Consider the following 15,853-nt stretch of genomic DNA (forward strand, 5'->3'; position numbering starts at 1 on the left):
GGATCCTATCTCTTCATTTTTATAGATTATTCTCTTACATCTACTATCCTATGACTGTTACGGGAAAGAATTCTTGGACATAAGATATCACCCCCTTATTCTAATGTAGGAACTACTTCTGACCCTTTCATTCCATTCTTGGTAGCATTCACAGCATGAAATCTGATTCTTTTATTACTTCATTCCTTTCTTTCCACACACCCATTTCTACTTCTATTTTCCCATCTCCTTTCATTTTGCCCTCACATATTTGTGACTTTGTAGTTTATCTTCTTGTGAGTTCTAAGTGAGAGAGCCAAGAAGGACCAGATGGTTAAAAATAGTTTCTGACATTATTTTGTGATTCCTCAGAGGCAGTCTTGCAAATCACCTTTTCTCATTTGATTTTTACCTAACATGCTGACAGTGCTCCAATCTTGTCGTTTGATGATCCTATTACATAGTGCCTTCCTTTGCATTTAGTAAAAACATGCAAGCAATGGTTCTGTTTGGATAATGCAACCTAGTTATCATTTGTAATTTTATGGAATTAGAAAGGCAAGAGGAGGAAAGGATTGAGAATTAAGTTATTACTTAAAAGGAAAAGCATGAATTAACTACACTGGTGATAGGTGGACCCATTTTTTGTAAGCATGCCTACAATTGAGCCATCTTTGTGATCATGCAATGGAACAGTGTTCTTTTTCTTACCTAGAAAGAGCACTGTTCCCCATATTAAGGAGCAATGCAACTGAAATGCAGCCACAAAGAGGCAGACAAACTCAATTGGCTGCCCACTGGGATACAATTTCAACTAAAAAACATCACCACAAACAAATGCATAGGAAATAACCTAAGAATTCATTTACTGTACTCATTGTTTTCACCATAAAAGTGTAAATATTCATAGTCAGTAATCATGCAGAACCACTAACAGTTTAGCAGCATTTCTCTTGGGGTGTGTGTGTGTGTGTGTCTGTGTGTGTGTGTGTGTGTGTGTATCTGTTTTAGCTACCCTCTGGAAACAACCTACATATAGCTAAATTTATATGAAGCCACAATACACAGGAGGCTAAATGATTGCCTGTTAGCATTGATCATTTGAGGGCATAAAAAGAAATTTCTGGTGCAAATAATATCACTTTTCTTATGCATTATAAGAACCTCTTATATTCAAGAATAATTTTCCTTATATATGTTTGTTTCAATTGACATGTTAAAGTACATCTGAGAATACAATATACCATATAATTGAGAGCTGGACCATCTAATAGATGCTGTGTGAGCTCTCTGAGGAAATGAAATGATAATGGAATTCCTATTCTTGGCACTAGAAAATGACTGTCCTTTGTTCTCTTCTGTGAAAGCATACCATCATATTTTAGTTGATTTCCCCTGTATGCTTCTTTAGGCAAGTCAGTAAATTCAGAGAAGCCAAATCCATCTTGCTTTTTGGGAAAGTAATTTGGCTGTTTGGGCCAGAGTGCAGTTTCTTGGGTTATGTTCAGCAAGCATTACTAAAAGATAGGCGATTTTTCTGTAAGTTGGATAGTTCCACATAATTGTTTTTCTTTCCTGTTCTTGACAGGTACATGAGGCAGTCCCATGTTACAGTGAGTGCAATCAGTATTCCTGGGTTGTAGAACACTGGTCTTCATGCAAAATCAACAATGAACTGAGGTCCCTGCGCTGTGGAGGAGGAACACAGTCTAGGAAAATCAGGTGTGTGAAAATGGAGAGATTTGGGAAATAGGGGGAAGTGGAACTTACACATTTTTTATAAAAACAGCAGTGATGTTTATCCAAGTACACTCGATTTTCATGACATATACTCTGGTTTTTGCTCATCTTTGAAATATTCATTGAAATGTGTGCATCCTGACCTGCCACATGTGTATAGTAGGGTTCCTCTGCAGTGCAGCTGTAATCCTTTAGCATTTCCTGCAAATGACATCAGTGTGAGAACCACCTGCATGGAGCAGGCTGGTGTCACTCCACTGATTCATGGCCGTCATTCTTAACAAATTAGGAGATTCTGACTGGGTTGCCATTTCTCTCTTTTGCATTATGGTTAGTATAGTTGATGAACATTTTTTCTTAACTATGGATGTTGATAATTAAAAAGGTTACTTTAAACCCCATGATTAGCCTTGGAAACTAAAGTCTGAGAACGCCTATGAACAGTAGTAATACATGTAAATATAAGAGGAACACATCTCTGAGAGAATTTAGTGAATGTTAGATTATTTACTGTGGAAACTGGTTTAAAGTTTTTGGTTTATAAACATAGCAATGTTAACCAAAGGAAATACATGGCCTGAGTTTGTCAAGATGGTCTATTTTGAAATGATTTTGAAAGAAAGAAGAACAGTGTCCTTACCAACTGAGGATAATGGCAATGAACATTAGACAATAAAAACAGCAAAAGTTACAATATTTATACATAATGATTAGTATGTAAAATAAATAAGAAGCATAACTTAGTTAACTCCTGTACATGCATAGTGTATTATTTTGTCAGATTTAGGAAACTGTGTTTCAAATGGACAGTCAGCATCCAAATCAGGTAGCTGCCTATTGAGTTAACTGTTGGAAGTCAGTTGCAAGGCAGAGCCTGGTTATGTCATTGATGGTTATTCAACATCTGTGAAATATACTTTATTCAGTAATTGAGTATATACCCACTATTTATGACAGTCTCAATGTTGCAAAATCACTGGTAGTCATGTTGAAAGGAAGAGCTGCTGGCGAAATTATAAAGTTGCTTCTCCCCACCAGCTCAAGCAAATGGCTAATAGACAAATTATCTTTCTTTCATTTGTTCATTGCCCTTTCTTCTGGAAACTCAGATGCTCAGGCCGTTGCAAATTTGGGACTTTTACCTTTTTCTTTTTAAAATCTCTGTCTCCTGTGTCTTATTCTCTCATGGTTTTGAAAAACGATGGACCAACCTAGCTTGTAAAGTAATATGTAAATGAACTGTGGCATCTCTTACTTGTATCCTACTCAGGCCTCTTAGAAATATTCAAGGAAAATCTCAGGAGAAAAAGAAAAGCTTTAAGAGAATAAATTGCTATAGACAGAATTGTGGAAGGTTTATTGAGGAAAACACACTTGAACAAGAAGGCCTTTCAGTCATTTGCCTCAGCTTAAACCTACAAAGCCTGATATAATACAAGCAGTATAACTACCAAGCATTACTCTACAATAGGATGAATTGTATATCTTCCAACCCCTTCCCCACAAAAATAAAATCCGTATGTCTAAGTTCTAACCCTCAGTAGCTCAGAATGTGATGATTTGGAAATAAATAGGATCTTTAAAGAAGTAATTAAGGTAAAATGAGGTTATTGGTATGGGTCCTAATCTATTCTAACTGGTGGCCTTATAAGAAGAGAAGACTAGGACACAGACATACATAAAGGAAAGACCATGTGAAGACAGGGAGAATATGCCCATCTATAAACCAAGGAGAGAGGCCTCAGGAGAAAAAAAAAATCCAGATTACACCTTGATCTCAGACTTCTAGTCTCCAGAATTATGAGAAAATAAATTTCTGTCATTTAAGTGATCCAGTCTGTGGTATTTTATTACGGTAGCTGTTTCAGCTCTTTTTATTTTGCTATGACAGAATACTACAGATTTAGCAATTTATAAAGAAAAGAAATTTATTTGGCTCATGGCTCTGGAGGCTGGGAATTCCAAGGACAGAGCAGCAGCTTCTGGCAAGGGTTTTAGTACTGTTTCATAACATGGCAGGAAAGTATAAGGGCAAGCAAGCATGTGAGAATGAGACTACAAGAATGAGCCAAGCTTGTTTTTACAACAGTCCACTCCCATGAGAACAAACTCACTTACATAAGAACTCAATACTAGAATAATGACATTCATAAGGCTTCCACCTTCAGGACTCAATTACATCTTAAAGACCTCACATCTTAGTACTATTACACTGGCAATTACATTTTCAACACATGAATTTTAGAGTGACATATTCAAACCATATCATTCTGCCCCAGTCTCCTAAAATTTATGTCCTTTTCACATGGTGGAAGCTTCTGGCAAGGGCTTTTTGTACTGTATCAAAATGAAGTGGAGGGCATCACATGGAGAGAGGGCAACAGCTTGCATGTTAGCTCAGGTCTTTCTCTTTCTCTTCTTATAAAGCCACCAGTCTCATCATGGTGGGTCCACTCTGATGACTTAATCTAATCCTGATTATGTCCCAATGGCTCCATCTCCAATCAACATACACATTTGGGAGATTAAGTTTTCAATACATGAAATTGAGGGAACACATTCAACCCACTGAGGTAGCCCTAGAAAACATACATACTCACAATGCACCATGCTATATGTACATAATTACTTTTAAATATGTGAAGCAGATCTTCCAGTTACCTTGCATTCTGAGCTATTATTGACCTTAAAGTCTTATAATGAATGGAATAGCTCATCTGTTCTCTTTCTTAAAACCTTCCAACTGTAGGGCATCTTCATAGTTCATCCATGACTAGAATCAATTATTAAATCAAAAAATATTTATGAATATTTGCCTTCTATGTATCAAATATTGTTCTAAGCACATCATATAAAAGAGTGAATAACATTTTTGTCCTCCAAGAATTGACAATATAATGTCACTGAGTCGAATTTGGTCCATTTGCCCACATGCAGTGGAAAACCAAACACTGAAGCACCAGGTTTTTGCAGCAAGAAGAGTTCACTGTAAGTTTGTTGATAAGGAGATAGGAGGAAATGTTTAAATCTGCCTCCCTGAGTTGGGGATTAGGTCATGTTTTATAAGCATAAATAACAAAGTATGATCTGATTGGATCTTGCAATAAGGTGATGCTGAGAGACATGATTTGAGTGGATCCTCCTATAGGGTGATGCCGGGGACTTGACCTGATTGATCCTACATGCTACTGTGCAGTATCCACCTCTTAATTCAGTCTCTCTTCTGTGTACTTACATTCCCCTGGTGCTTAGTTCATCTGGGCATGCCCATTGGGTTTCATAACCTTTAGTGTAAGAGACCCATGGCAACTGAAAAACAACTCAGAAGGTGGCGCCAAGATGTCTGAATAAGAACAGCTCCAACCTCCAGCTCCCAGTGTGAGTGACACAGAAGTTGGGTGATTTCTGCATTTCCAACTGAGGTCTGGGTTCATCTCATTGGGCATGTCGGACAGTGGGTGCAGGACAGTGGGTGCAGCCCAACAAGTGAGAGCTAAAGCAGGGCGAGGCACCTCCTCACCTGGGAAGCACAAGGGGGAAGGGAATTCCCTTTCCTAGCCAAGGGAAACGGTGACCCACAACACCTGGAAAATTGGGTCACTCCCACCCTAACACTGTGCTTTACCAAGGGTCTTAGCAAACAACACACCAGGAGATTATATCCCCCGCCTGACTCAGAGGGTCCCACGCCCACGGAGCCTCCTTATTGCTAGCACAGCAGTCTAAGATCTAACTTCAAGGCGGCAGTGAGGCTGGGGGAGGGGCGCCCGCCCAGCTGCGGAAGCGCCTGCACAGCTGGGAAGCTCGAATTGGGTGGAGCCCACCACAGCTCAAGGAGGCCTGCCTGCCTGCCTCTGTAGATTCCACCTCTGGGGACAGGGCATAGCCAAACAAAAGGCAGCAGAAACCTCAGCAGATGTAAATGTTCCTGTCTGACAGCTTTGAAGAGAGCAGTGATTCTCCCAGCACAGAGTTTGAGATCTGAGAACAGACAGACTCCCTGCTCAAGTGGGTCCCTGACCCCCGAGTAGCCTAACTGGGAGACATCCACCACTAGGGACAGACTGACACCTCACACCTCACACCTCACACAGCTAGGTACATCTCTGAGATGGAGCTTCCAGAGGAACGATCAGACAGCAAGATTTGCTGTTCAGCAATATTCAGTCTTCTGCAGCCTCCACTGCTGATACCCAGGCAAACGGGGTCTGGAGTGGGGCTCAAGCAAACTCCAACAGACCTACAGCTGAGGGTCCTGACTGTTAAAAGGAAAAATAACAAACAGAAAGGGCATCCACACCAAAACCCCATCTATATGTCACCATCATCAGAGACCAAAGGTAGATAAAACCACAAAGATGGGGAAAAAGCAGTGCAGAAAAGCTGAAAATTCTAAAAATCAGGACGCCTCTCCCCCTCCAAAGGAACGCCGCTCCTCACCAGCAATAGAACAAAGCAGGATGGAGAATGACTGACGAGTTGAGAGAAGAAGACTTCAGATGATCAAACGTCTCCGAGCTAAAGGAGTAAGTACAAACCCAGTGCAAAGAAACTAAAAACCTTGAAAAAAGATTTGACTAATGGCTAATTAAATAACCAATGTAGAGAAGTCCTTAAATGATCTGATAGAGATGAAAACCATGACATGAGAACTATATGACAAATGCACAGGCTTCAGTAACCAACTCTATCAACTGGAAGAAAGGGTATTAGTGATTGAAGATCTAATGAATGAAATGAAGTGAGAAGAGAAGTTTAGAGAAAAAAAGAGTAAAAAGAAATGAACAAAGCCTCCAAGAAATATGGGACTACGTGAAAAGACCAAATCTACGTCTGATTGGTGTACTTGAAAGTGATGGGGAGAATGGAACCAAGTTGGAAAACACTCTGCATGATATTATCCAGGAGAACTTCCACAACCTAGAAAGGCAGGCCAATATTCAAATTCAGGAAATACAGAGAACGCCACAAAGATAATCCTTGAGAAGAGCAACTCTAAGACACATAATTGTCAGATTCACCAAAGTTGAAATGAAAGAAAAAATGTTAAGGGCAGCCAGAGAGAAAGGTCGGGTTACCCACAAAGGGAAGCCCATCAGACTAGCAGCAGATCTCTCAGCAGAAACTCTACAAGCCAGAAGAGAGTGGGGGCTGATATTCAACATTCTTAAAGAAAAGAGTTTTAAACCCAGACTTTCATATCCAGCCAAACTGAGTTTCATAAGTGAAGGAGAAATAAAATCCTTTACAGACAAGCAAGTGCTGAGAGATTTTATCACCACCGGGCCGGCCCTACAAGAGCACCAGAAGGAAGCACTAAACATGGAAAGGAACAGCCAGTACCAGCCACTACAAAAACATGCCAAAATGTAAAGACCATTGATGCTAGGAAGAAACCACATCAACTAACGAGCAAAATAACCAGCTAACATCATAATGACAGGATCAAGTTCACACATAAGAATATTAAGCCTAAATGTAAATAGGCTAAATTCTCCAATTAAAAGACACAGACTGGCCAATTGGATAAAGAGTCAAGACCCCATCAGTTTGCTGTATTCAGTAGACCCATCTCATGTGCAGAGACACACATAGGCTTAAAATAAAGGAATGGAGGAAGATCTACCAAGCAAATGGAAAACAAAAAAAGGCAGGCATTGCAATCCTAGTCTCTGATAAAACACACTTTAAACCAACAAAGATCAAAAGAGAAAAGAAAGCCATTACGTAATGGCAAAGGAATCAATTCAATAAGGAGAGCTAACTATCCTAAATATATATGCACCCAATACAGGAGCACCCACATTCATAAAGCAAGTCCTTAGAGACTTACAAAGAGACTTAGACTCCCACACAATAATAATGGGAGACAGACCAACATTAGACAGACCAACGAGAGAAAGTTAACAAGGATATCCAGGAATTGAACTCAACTCTGCACCAAGCGGACCTAATAGACATCAGCAGAACTCTCCACCTCAAATCAACAGAATATGCATTCTTCTCACCACCACATCACACTTTTCCAAAATTGACCACATAGTTGGAAGTAAAGCACTCCTCAGCAAATATAAAAGAATAAAAATTATAACAAACTGTCTCTCAGACCACAGTGCAATCAAACTAGAACTCAGGATTAAGAAACTCAATCAAAACTGCTCAACTACATGGAAACCGAATAATCTGCTCCTGAATGACTACTGGGTACATAACGAAATAAAGGCAGAAATAAAGATGTTCTTTGAAACCAATGAGAACAAAGATACAACATGCCAGAATCTCTGGGACACATTTAAAGCAGTGTGTAGAGGGAAATTTATAGCACTAAATGCCCATGAGAGAAAACAGGAAAGATCTAAAATTGACACTCTAACATCGCAATTAAAAGAACTAGAGAAGCAAGAGCAAACGTATTCAAAAGCTAGCAGAAAGCAAGAAATAACTAAGAACAGAGGAGAACTGAAGGAGATAGAGACACAAAATCCCTTCAAAAAATCAAAGAATCTGGGAGCTGGTTTTTTGAAAAGATCAACAAAATTGATAGACCACTAGCAAGACTAATAAAGAAGAAAAGAGAGAAGAATCAAATAGACGCAATAAAAAATGATAAAGGGGATATCACCACCAGTCTCACAGAAATACAAACTACCATCAGAGAATACTATAAACACCTCTATGCAAATAAACTAGAAAACCTAGAAGAAATGGATAAATTCCTGGACACATACACTCTCCCAAGACTAAACAAGGAAGAAGTGGAATCTCTGAATAGACCAATAACAGGCTCTGAAATTGAGGCAATAAATAATAACCTACCAACCAAAAAAAGTCCAGGACCAGATGGATTCACAACCGAATTCTACCAGAGGTACAAGGAGGAGCTGGTACCATTCCTTCTGAAACTATTCCAATCAATAGAAAAAGAAGCAACCCTCCCTAACTCACTTTATGAGGCCAACATCATCCTGATACCAAAGCCTGGCAGAGACACAACAACAAAAAAAGAGAATTTTAGACCAATATCCCTGATGAACATCAATGCAAAAATCCTCAATAAAATACTGGCAAACCGAATCTAGCAGCACATCAAAAAGCTTATCCAGCATGATCAAGTGGGCTTCATCCCTGGGATGGAAGGTTCAACATATGCAAATCAATAAATGTAATCCAGCATATAAACAGAACCAAAGACAAAAACCACATGATTATCTCAATAGATGCAGAAAGGCCTTTGACAAAATTCAGCAGCCCTTCATGCAAAAAACTCTCAATAAATTCGGTATTGATGGAATGTATCTCAAAATAATAAGAGCTATTTATGACAAACCCACAGCCAATATCATACTGAATGGGAAAAAACTGGAAGCATTCCCTTTGAAAACTGGCACAAGACAGGGATGCCCTTTCTCACCACTCCTATTCAATATAGTGTTGGAAGTTCTGGCCAGGGCAATCAGGCAGGAGAAAGAAATAAAGGGTATTCAATTAGGAAAAGAGGAAGTCAAATTATCCCTGTTTGCAGATGACATGATTGTATATTTAGAAGAGGCCATCATCTCAGCCCAAAATCTCCTTAAGCTGATAAGCAACTTCAGCAAAGTCTCAGAATGCAAAATCAATGTGCAAAAATCACAAGCATTCTTATACACCAATAACAGACAAACAGAGAGCCAAATCATGAATGAACTCCCATTCACAATAGCTTCAAAGAGAATAAAATACCTAGGAATCCAACTTACAAGGGATGTGAAGGACCTCTTCAAGGAGAACTACAAACCACTGCTCAATGACATAAAAGAGGACACAAACAAATGGAAGAACATTCCATGCTCATGATAGGAAGAATCAATATCGTGAAAATTGCCATACTGTCCAAGATAATTTATAGATTTAATGCCATCCCCATCAAGCTACCAATGACTTTCTTCACAGAATTGGAAAAAAGTACTTAAAAGTTCTTATGTAACCAAAAAAAAGCCCACATTGCCAAGACAATCCTAAGCCAAAAGAACAAAGCTGGAGGATTCATGCTACCTGACTTCAAACTATACTACAAGGCTACAGTAACCAAAACAGCATGGTACTGGTACCAAAACAGAGATATAGACCAATGGAACACAACAGAGTCCTCAGAAATAATACCACACATCTACAGCCATCTGATCTTTGACAAACCTGAGAAAAACAAGAAATGGGGAAAAGATTCCCTATTTAATAAATGGTGCTGGGAAAACTGGCTACCATAAGTAGAAAGCTGAAACTGGATCCCTTCCTTATTACACCTTATACAAAAATTAATTCAAGATGGATTACAGTCTTAAATGTTGCACCTAAAACCATAAAAACCCTATAAGAAAACCTGGACAATACCATTCAGGACATCAGCATGGGCAGGGACTTCATGTCTAAAACACCAAAAGCAATGACAACAAAAGCCAAAATTGACAAATGGGATCTAATTAAACTAAAGAGCTTCTGCACAGCAAAAGAAACCACCATTAGAGTGAACAGGCAACCTACAGAATGGGAGAACATTTTTGCAATCTACTCATCTGACAAAGGGCTAATATCCAGAACCTGCAAAGAACTCAAACAAATTTACAAGAAAAAAAACAAACAACCCCATCAAAAAGTGGGCAAAGGATATGAACAGACACTTCTCAAAAGAAGACATTTATGCAGACAACAGACACATGAAAAAATGCTCGTCATCACTAGCCATCAGAGAAATGCAAATCAAAACCACCATGAGATACCATCTCACACCAGTTAGAATGGCGATCATTATAAAGTCAGGAAAAAACAGGTGCTGGAGAGGATGTGGAGAAACAGGAACACTTTTACACTGTTGGTGGGACTGTAAAGTAGTTCAACCATTGTGGAAGACAGTGTGGCAATTCCTCAAGGATCTAGAACTAGAAATATCATTTGACCCAGCCATCCCATTACTGGTGATATACCCAAAGGATTATAAGTCATGCTGCTATAAAGACACATGCACACGTATGTTTATTGTGGCACTATTCACAATAGCAAAGACTTGGAATCAACCCAAATGTCCATCAGTGACAGACTGGAATAAGAAAATGTGGCACATATACACCATGGAATACTATGCGGCCATAAAAAGGATGAGTTCATGTCCTTTGTGGGGACATGGATGCAGCTGAAAACTATCATTCTGAGCAAACTATCACATGGACAGAAAACCAAACACCACATGTTCTCACTCATAGGTGGGAATTGAACAATGAGATCACTTAGACACAGGAAGCGGAACATCATACACTGGGGCCTGTTGTGGGGTGGGGGGAGAGGAGAGGGATAGCATTAGGAGATATACCTAATGTAAATGACGAGTTAATAGGTGCAGCAAACCAACATGGCACATGTATACATGTGTAACAAAGCTGCACATTGTGCACATGTACCCTGGAACATAAAGTATAATTAAAAAACAAAGAAATAAAAAAAAGAGAAACAACTCACAACTTTGTTACATAAAAATTCAGTCTGATTGGTCTGATGTGGTTATAATAGCAATAGAGAAAAAAATGAACAATTAATGTACAATGAAATGTCTGTGCTATAAAATGCCAAAAAGAGAAACAAAACTGGATTGGAGTTATCTGGAGTATTATTTTGGCAAGATGGTCAGCAAAATATTTGAGCACAAACCTAAATGTAGTGAGAGACCTGAATGAGCATGAAGATCTCTAGAAAGAGAATTCCAGTGACAAGGAGGGTAAAAAGCAGGAACCTTCTTGGCTTATTAACAGAGTAACAAGCTGTCCCGTATGACTAGCATCAGTACTCAAACAAGATAAAGACTGGATATTATTCCAACTGCAACATGAAGCTATGGAAGTTTTGACGTGGGGGAATGTCATGCTCATATTTACTTTTATTTTATTTTATTTTATTTTATTTTATTTTTTGTGACTGAGTCTTGCACCATCGCCCAGGTTGGAGTGCAGTGGTGCAATCCCAGCTCACTGCAGCCTCTGCCTCCCAGGTTGAAGCAGTTTTCTTCATGCCTCAGCCTCCCAAATAGCTGGGATTACAGGTGCCCACCACTGTGCCCAGCTAATCTTCGTATTTTTAGTAGAGACAGAGTTTCACCATGTTGGCCATGCTTGTTTCAAACTCTTGACCTCAAGTGATCTGCCCCTTGGCCTCTCAAAGTGCTGCGATTATAGGCATGAGCCACCCTGCCCAGCATCTTATTTACATTTGAAAAGAGCCTTATTGGATGTGGCATAGGGAAGGTGTTTTAGAGTGCAGTGTAGAACAGTGAGGGATACAGTTTTGAGGCCGTTGCGGAATTCCAGGTGAAAGAAGTTAATGGTTGGACTCGATTTAGTAAAAGTGAAGGTGATGCGAAAGTCAAATTTGAAATATATTCTGAAGGTGCAGAACACAGGGTTTGCTGATAAAATGATTGCAGAGTGGGGAAAAAAAGAAGCCTCAGAAATGACTGTTAGGTGGTGTGGCCTGAGCAACATTAGGAATAATGGCATAACATTTTGAGTTGGGGAACATTAGAAGCAGGTTTGAGATAAAAATCTAAAGTTAGCTTTTGAACACATTAAATTTGAGGTGATAGTAGCTTTCCAACTGAACTATTACAGACATCAGCATGGGCAAGGACTTCATGTCTAAAACACCAAAAGCAATGACAACAAAAGCCAAAATTGACAAATGGGATCTAATTAAACTAAAGAGCTTCTGCACAGCAAAAGAAACCACCATTAGAGTGAACAGGCAACCTACAGAATGGGAGAACATTTTTGCAATCTACTCATCTACTCAGTTCAGAGGAAACATTTAGAATATAAATTTAGGCACCATTAGCTTACAAATTTAGTATTGAGAAGAAATTGAGTCCTGGGGAACTCCAACATTCATAGATTAGAGCGAATAGGAAGATTCTACAAGTGAGACTAAGTAAAAAACTGGAATAGAAGGAAAACAAAGAAAATGAGAAGATTGACAAGTGAGTTACTCAAGAAGATATAGTAATCAACTGTTTCAAATGCTTTTTGGTTTACTGAGATAAGAATTGACCATTGAGTTTGGCAATGGGGAGTCTGTTGATGATCTCACTAAAAGGTTTCTCTGGAATGGTAATGAAAGTGTGATTTAAGTGAGTTCAAGAGGTAATAATCGGGGAGGCTGGAGGAAAGGAGGGGAGGAAGTAGAGATAGCAAATATAGACAATGCCTTAAAGCAATTTTGCAATGAATTTGAGTAAAAGTGAGGTGATGACTGAAGGGAGATGGTCAAGGAAATTGATGATGCAGGATATGTAGTGGATAACTGCATTTTCATTCAGGAACACCCTTAATTTAAATATTTTGAATTCTTTACTCTCGGGCTTGTCCGAACACCCAGTAAAGTCTCTTATTAAATCATACGTGAAATAGATAATCCTAACAGCCACTGTATTAGTCTATTTTCACACTGCTATAAAGAAATACCCAAGACTGGTTAATTTATAAAAGAAAGATATTTAGTTGACTCACAGTTCCACATGACTGGGGAGGCTTCAGGAAACTTACAATCATGGTGGAAGGCGAAGGGGAAGCAAGCTTGGACCTTCTCACATGCTGGAAGGAAAGAGTGAGCGTCAGCGCAGGAAAAACTACCATTTACAATACCATCAGACCTCGTGAAAATTCACTTACTATCACAAGAACAACATGGGGAAATCGCCCCCATAATCCAATCACTTCCCATGAGGTATCTTCCTAAACACCTGGGGATTACAATTCAAGATGAGATTTGGGTGGGGACACCAAGCCTAACCATATCAACCAGTATTCTGGAAACCTAGTGAAACAGGAATGCTGGGGTTATAGACAGAATAATGGCCCACCAAAGCTGTCCACATCCTAATTTCTGGACTTTATGGATATGCTACCTTTGGCAAAAGGGACTTGGCAGATGTTATTAAGGCGAGGACTTTGTGATGGGAAGATTTTCTTAGATTGTCCAACGGGAACAATATATTCACAGGATTTTTAAGAGTGGAAGGGGAGACAAGAAAGAGAGGAAGATGTGACCATAGAAGCCAGGCACCAAGAAATGCAGTGTTGCTGCTTCCGGAGATGGAGGAAGGGTGTCACCCAAAGAATACAAGTGGCCCCTGAACCTGGAAAAGGCAAGGAAAGAGATGCCCCTCTAGGAGTGCAGCTCTGCTGATGCCTGACTCTCTGATGTTAGCCCATGAGGCCCAAGTTGTATTTCCATCCTACAAAACTGTAAGATAATACAGTTCCATGGTTTAAGCCACCAACTTTGTGGTAATTTTTGCAGTATGTAAACTTTTACTTAGGCCTCTGTTTACAAGATGGTGTCTCCATCAAGTGCACCAGGTGTTCTCTAGTCCAAAGAACCCTTGTGTGACCCTCTCCAGATAGTAAACCATCAATCAGCAGCAGGGGGAGGGGATGGACAATCACTTACCTGTGTGGACCAGGGGAGAGGATCTAAAGGTTTGGGCACTTCTTAAACATACTTTCAATAAATCCTTCAGTTTTTTAAGCCTGATTTTCATCCTTATTTCCAGAGGTACTTGGTGCCATGAATTCCAGAATTTTTTCTTTGTTCTGTGTTGTAAATGGAGTTATTTTTGGTGTTTCCCTTTGAAGGTTTAGTATCAGCTTTTTCGGATGTGCTAAGGAGTTACCAGGAGCCCATCTATTTTCCATTTCTTGTGCTTGTCCTCTCCCACATTCTCTGTCCTTGTGGAGTAATGCCTTTCTCTCCCCATAATAATAATTTTTATTATTATTGTTTTGGCAACAAATTCCTTTACTGTTGCTTTTGTGGCATGTTGGGAGTGAATGGAGGCTAATACATACATTCACTGGATTTCATTAACCAGAAGTCTTCCCTCTTCTTTCTCAGTGAAATAATAAATGAACATCAGCAGATAGTGTGCAGGCAGGAAGGGAAGCAATTTCCAGTTTCTATTTTTTTTTAAGTTTGTCCAGGAAAGGACATTTAAGCTATCCCATGGATTTTCCTTCTACTATTGACTTTTGCCACAGGAGAAATTAAAGTCTATCATTATTAAAGTCCATAGAATTAAAGTCCCTGTATTAGAAGGCATTACTTACAACTTTTTTGTATGCCATTCTCTGCTAACCTCTTTCATACAATATCTAACTTTTCATGAATTAGCAGCTCAGAAAGCTTGTTTTATTTTTCAGTATGTGATTGACTACTTTGAAATGTTTCTGGAGATTTTTTTTTTGTGTTTTTTTTTTTTGAGACAGAGTCTCGCTCTGTCGCCCAGGCTGGAGTGCAGTGGTGTGTTCTTGGGTCACTGCAAGCTCCGCCTCCCGGGTTCACGCGACTCTTCTGCCTCAGCCTCTCCAGTAACTGGGACTACAGGCGCTCACTACCACGCCCGGCTAATTTTTTGTATTTTTAGTAGAGACAGGTTTCACCGTGTTAGCCAGGCTGGTCTCGATCTCTTTCTACTTTTAATGTGTGTGTAAAAGAAACTCTTAAAGTGTAGGATAATTCATTAGCATAGCATGATCTAGGGAGCACCAAAAGCTCTTTAGTGTACTGTTACTGAAGTGCTTACTTCTTGACCTTGACATTGTATCTGAATTGCTAGATCAGCAAATGGCATGATTTATTTCATCATCATTGCCAGTTTCGTCTTCATCTTTATCATTTTCACTAGAACAAAATATTTATAACACTAGGGATCATGTCTGTCTCTATTTCAGTTCTGCACCCCAACACCCAGGTGAGGACTTAGTATGTAGCAAGCTATCAAAAATATTGACTAAATGAATCACTAACAAATAACAACTTTGTATCCCAACAGCTAGCAAAAGATATTTGCAATAGAAAGTCTTTATTAAATAATTTTGAAAAATAATTATAAAATTAATTTCTATTTGGGATGTGATATAAATAGAGAGAAATGCCCCCATCATAGGGGTACAGCTGGATTAATTTTAACAATGTGAACACAACTGTGTAACCAGCCCAGAGGTCAAGAAACAAAATATTATCAAGACTACCTAAGTCCCTATCAGTCATTAAGCATTTCCTCAAAGGTAGCCACTATTCTGACTTCTGACACCCTAGATTAGTATTACCTGTTCAT

The 15,853-nt window shown here is 39.2% G+C and overlaps 1 protein-coding gene across 1 annotated transcript in view; it reads left to right on the forward strand.

Annotated features, from left to right (window-relative positions):
- THSD7B (thrombospondin type 1 domain containing 7B) overlaps nucleotides 1-15,853 on the forward strand; it is a 909,295-nt gene that overhangs the window by 788,976 nt on the left and 104,466 nt on the right. The window contains exon 16 of the mRNA XM_007964862.3: nucleotides 1,568-1,701. Coding sequence (XP_007963053.3) covers nucleotides 1,568-1,701 — 134 coding nt within the window. The remainder of the gene's footprint in view (nucleotides 1-1,567; nucleotides 1,702-15,853) is intronic.

The sequence above is a fragment of the Chlorocebus sabaeus genome, chromosome 10 (assembly GCF_047675955.1).
Source record: "Chlorocebus sabaeus isolate Y175 chromosome 10, mChlSab1.0.hap1, whole genome shotgun sequence".
NCBI classification, from domain to species: domain Eukaryota; kingdom Metazoa; phylum Chordata; class Mammalia; order Primates; family Cercopithecidae; genus Chlorocebus; species Chlorocebus sabaeus.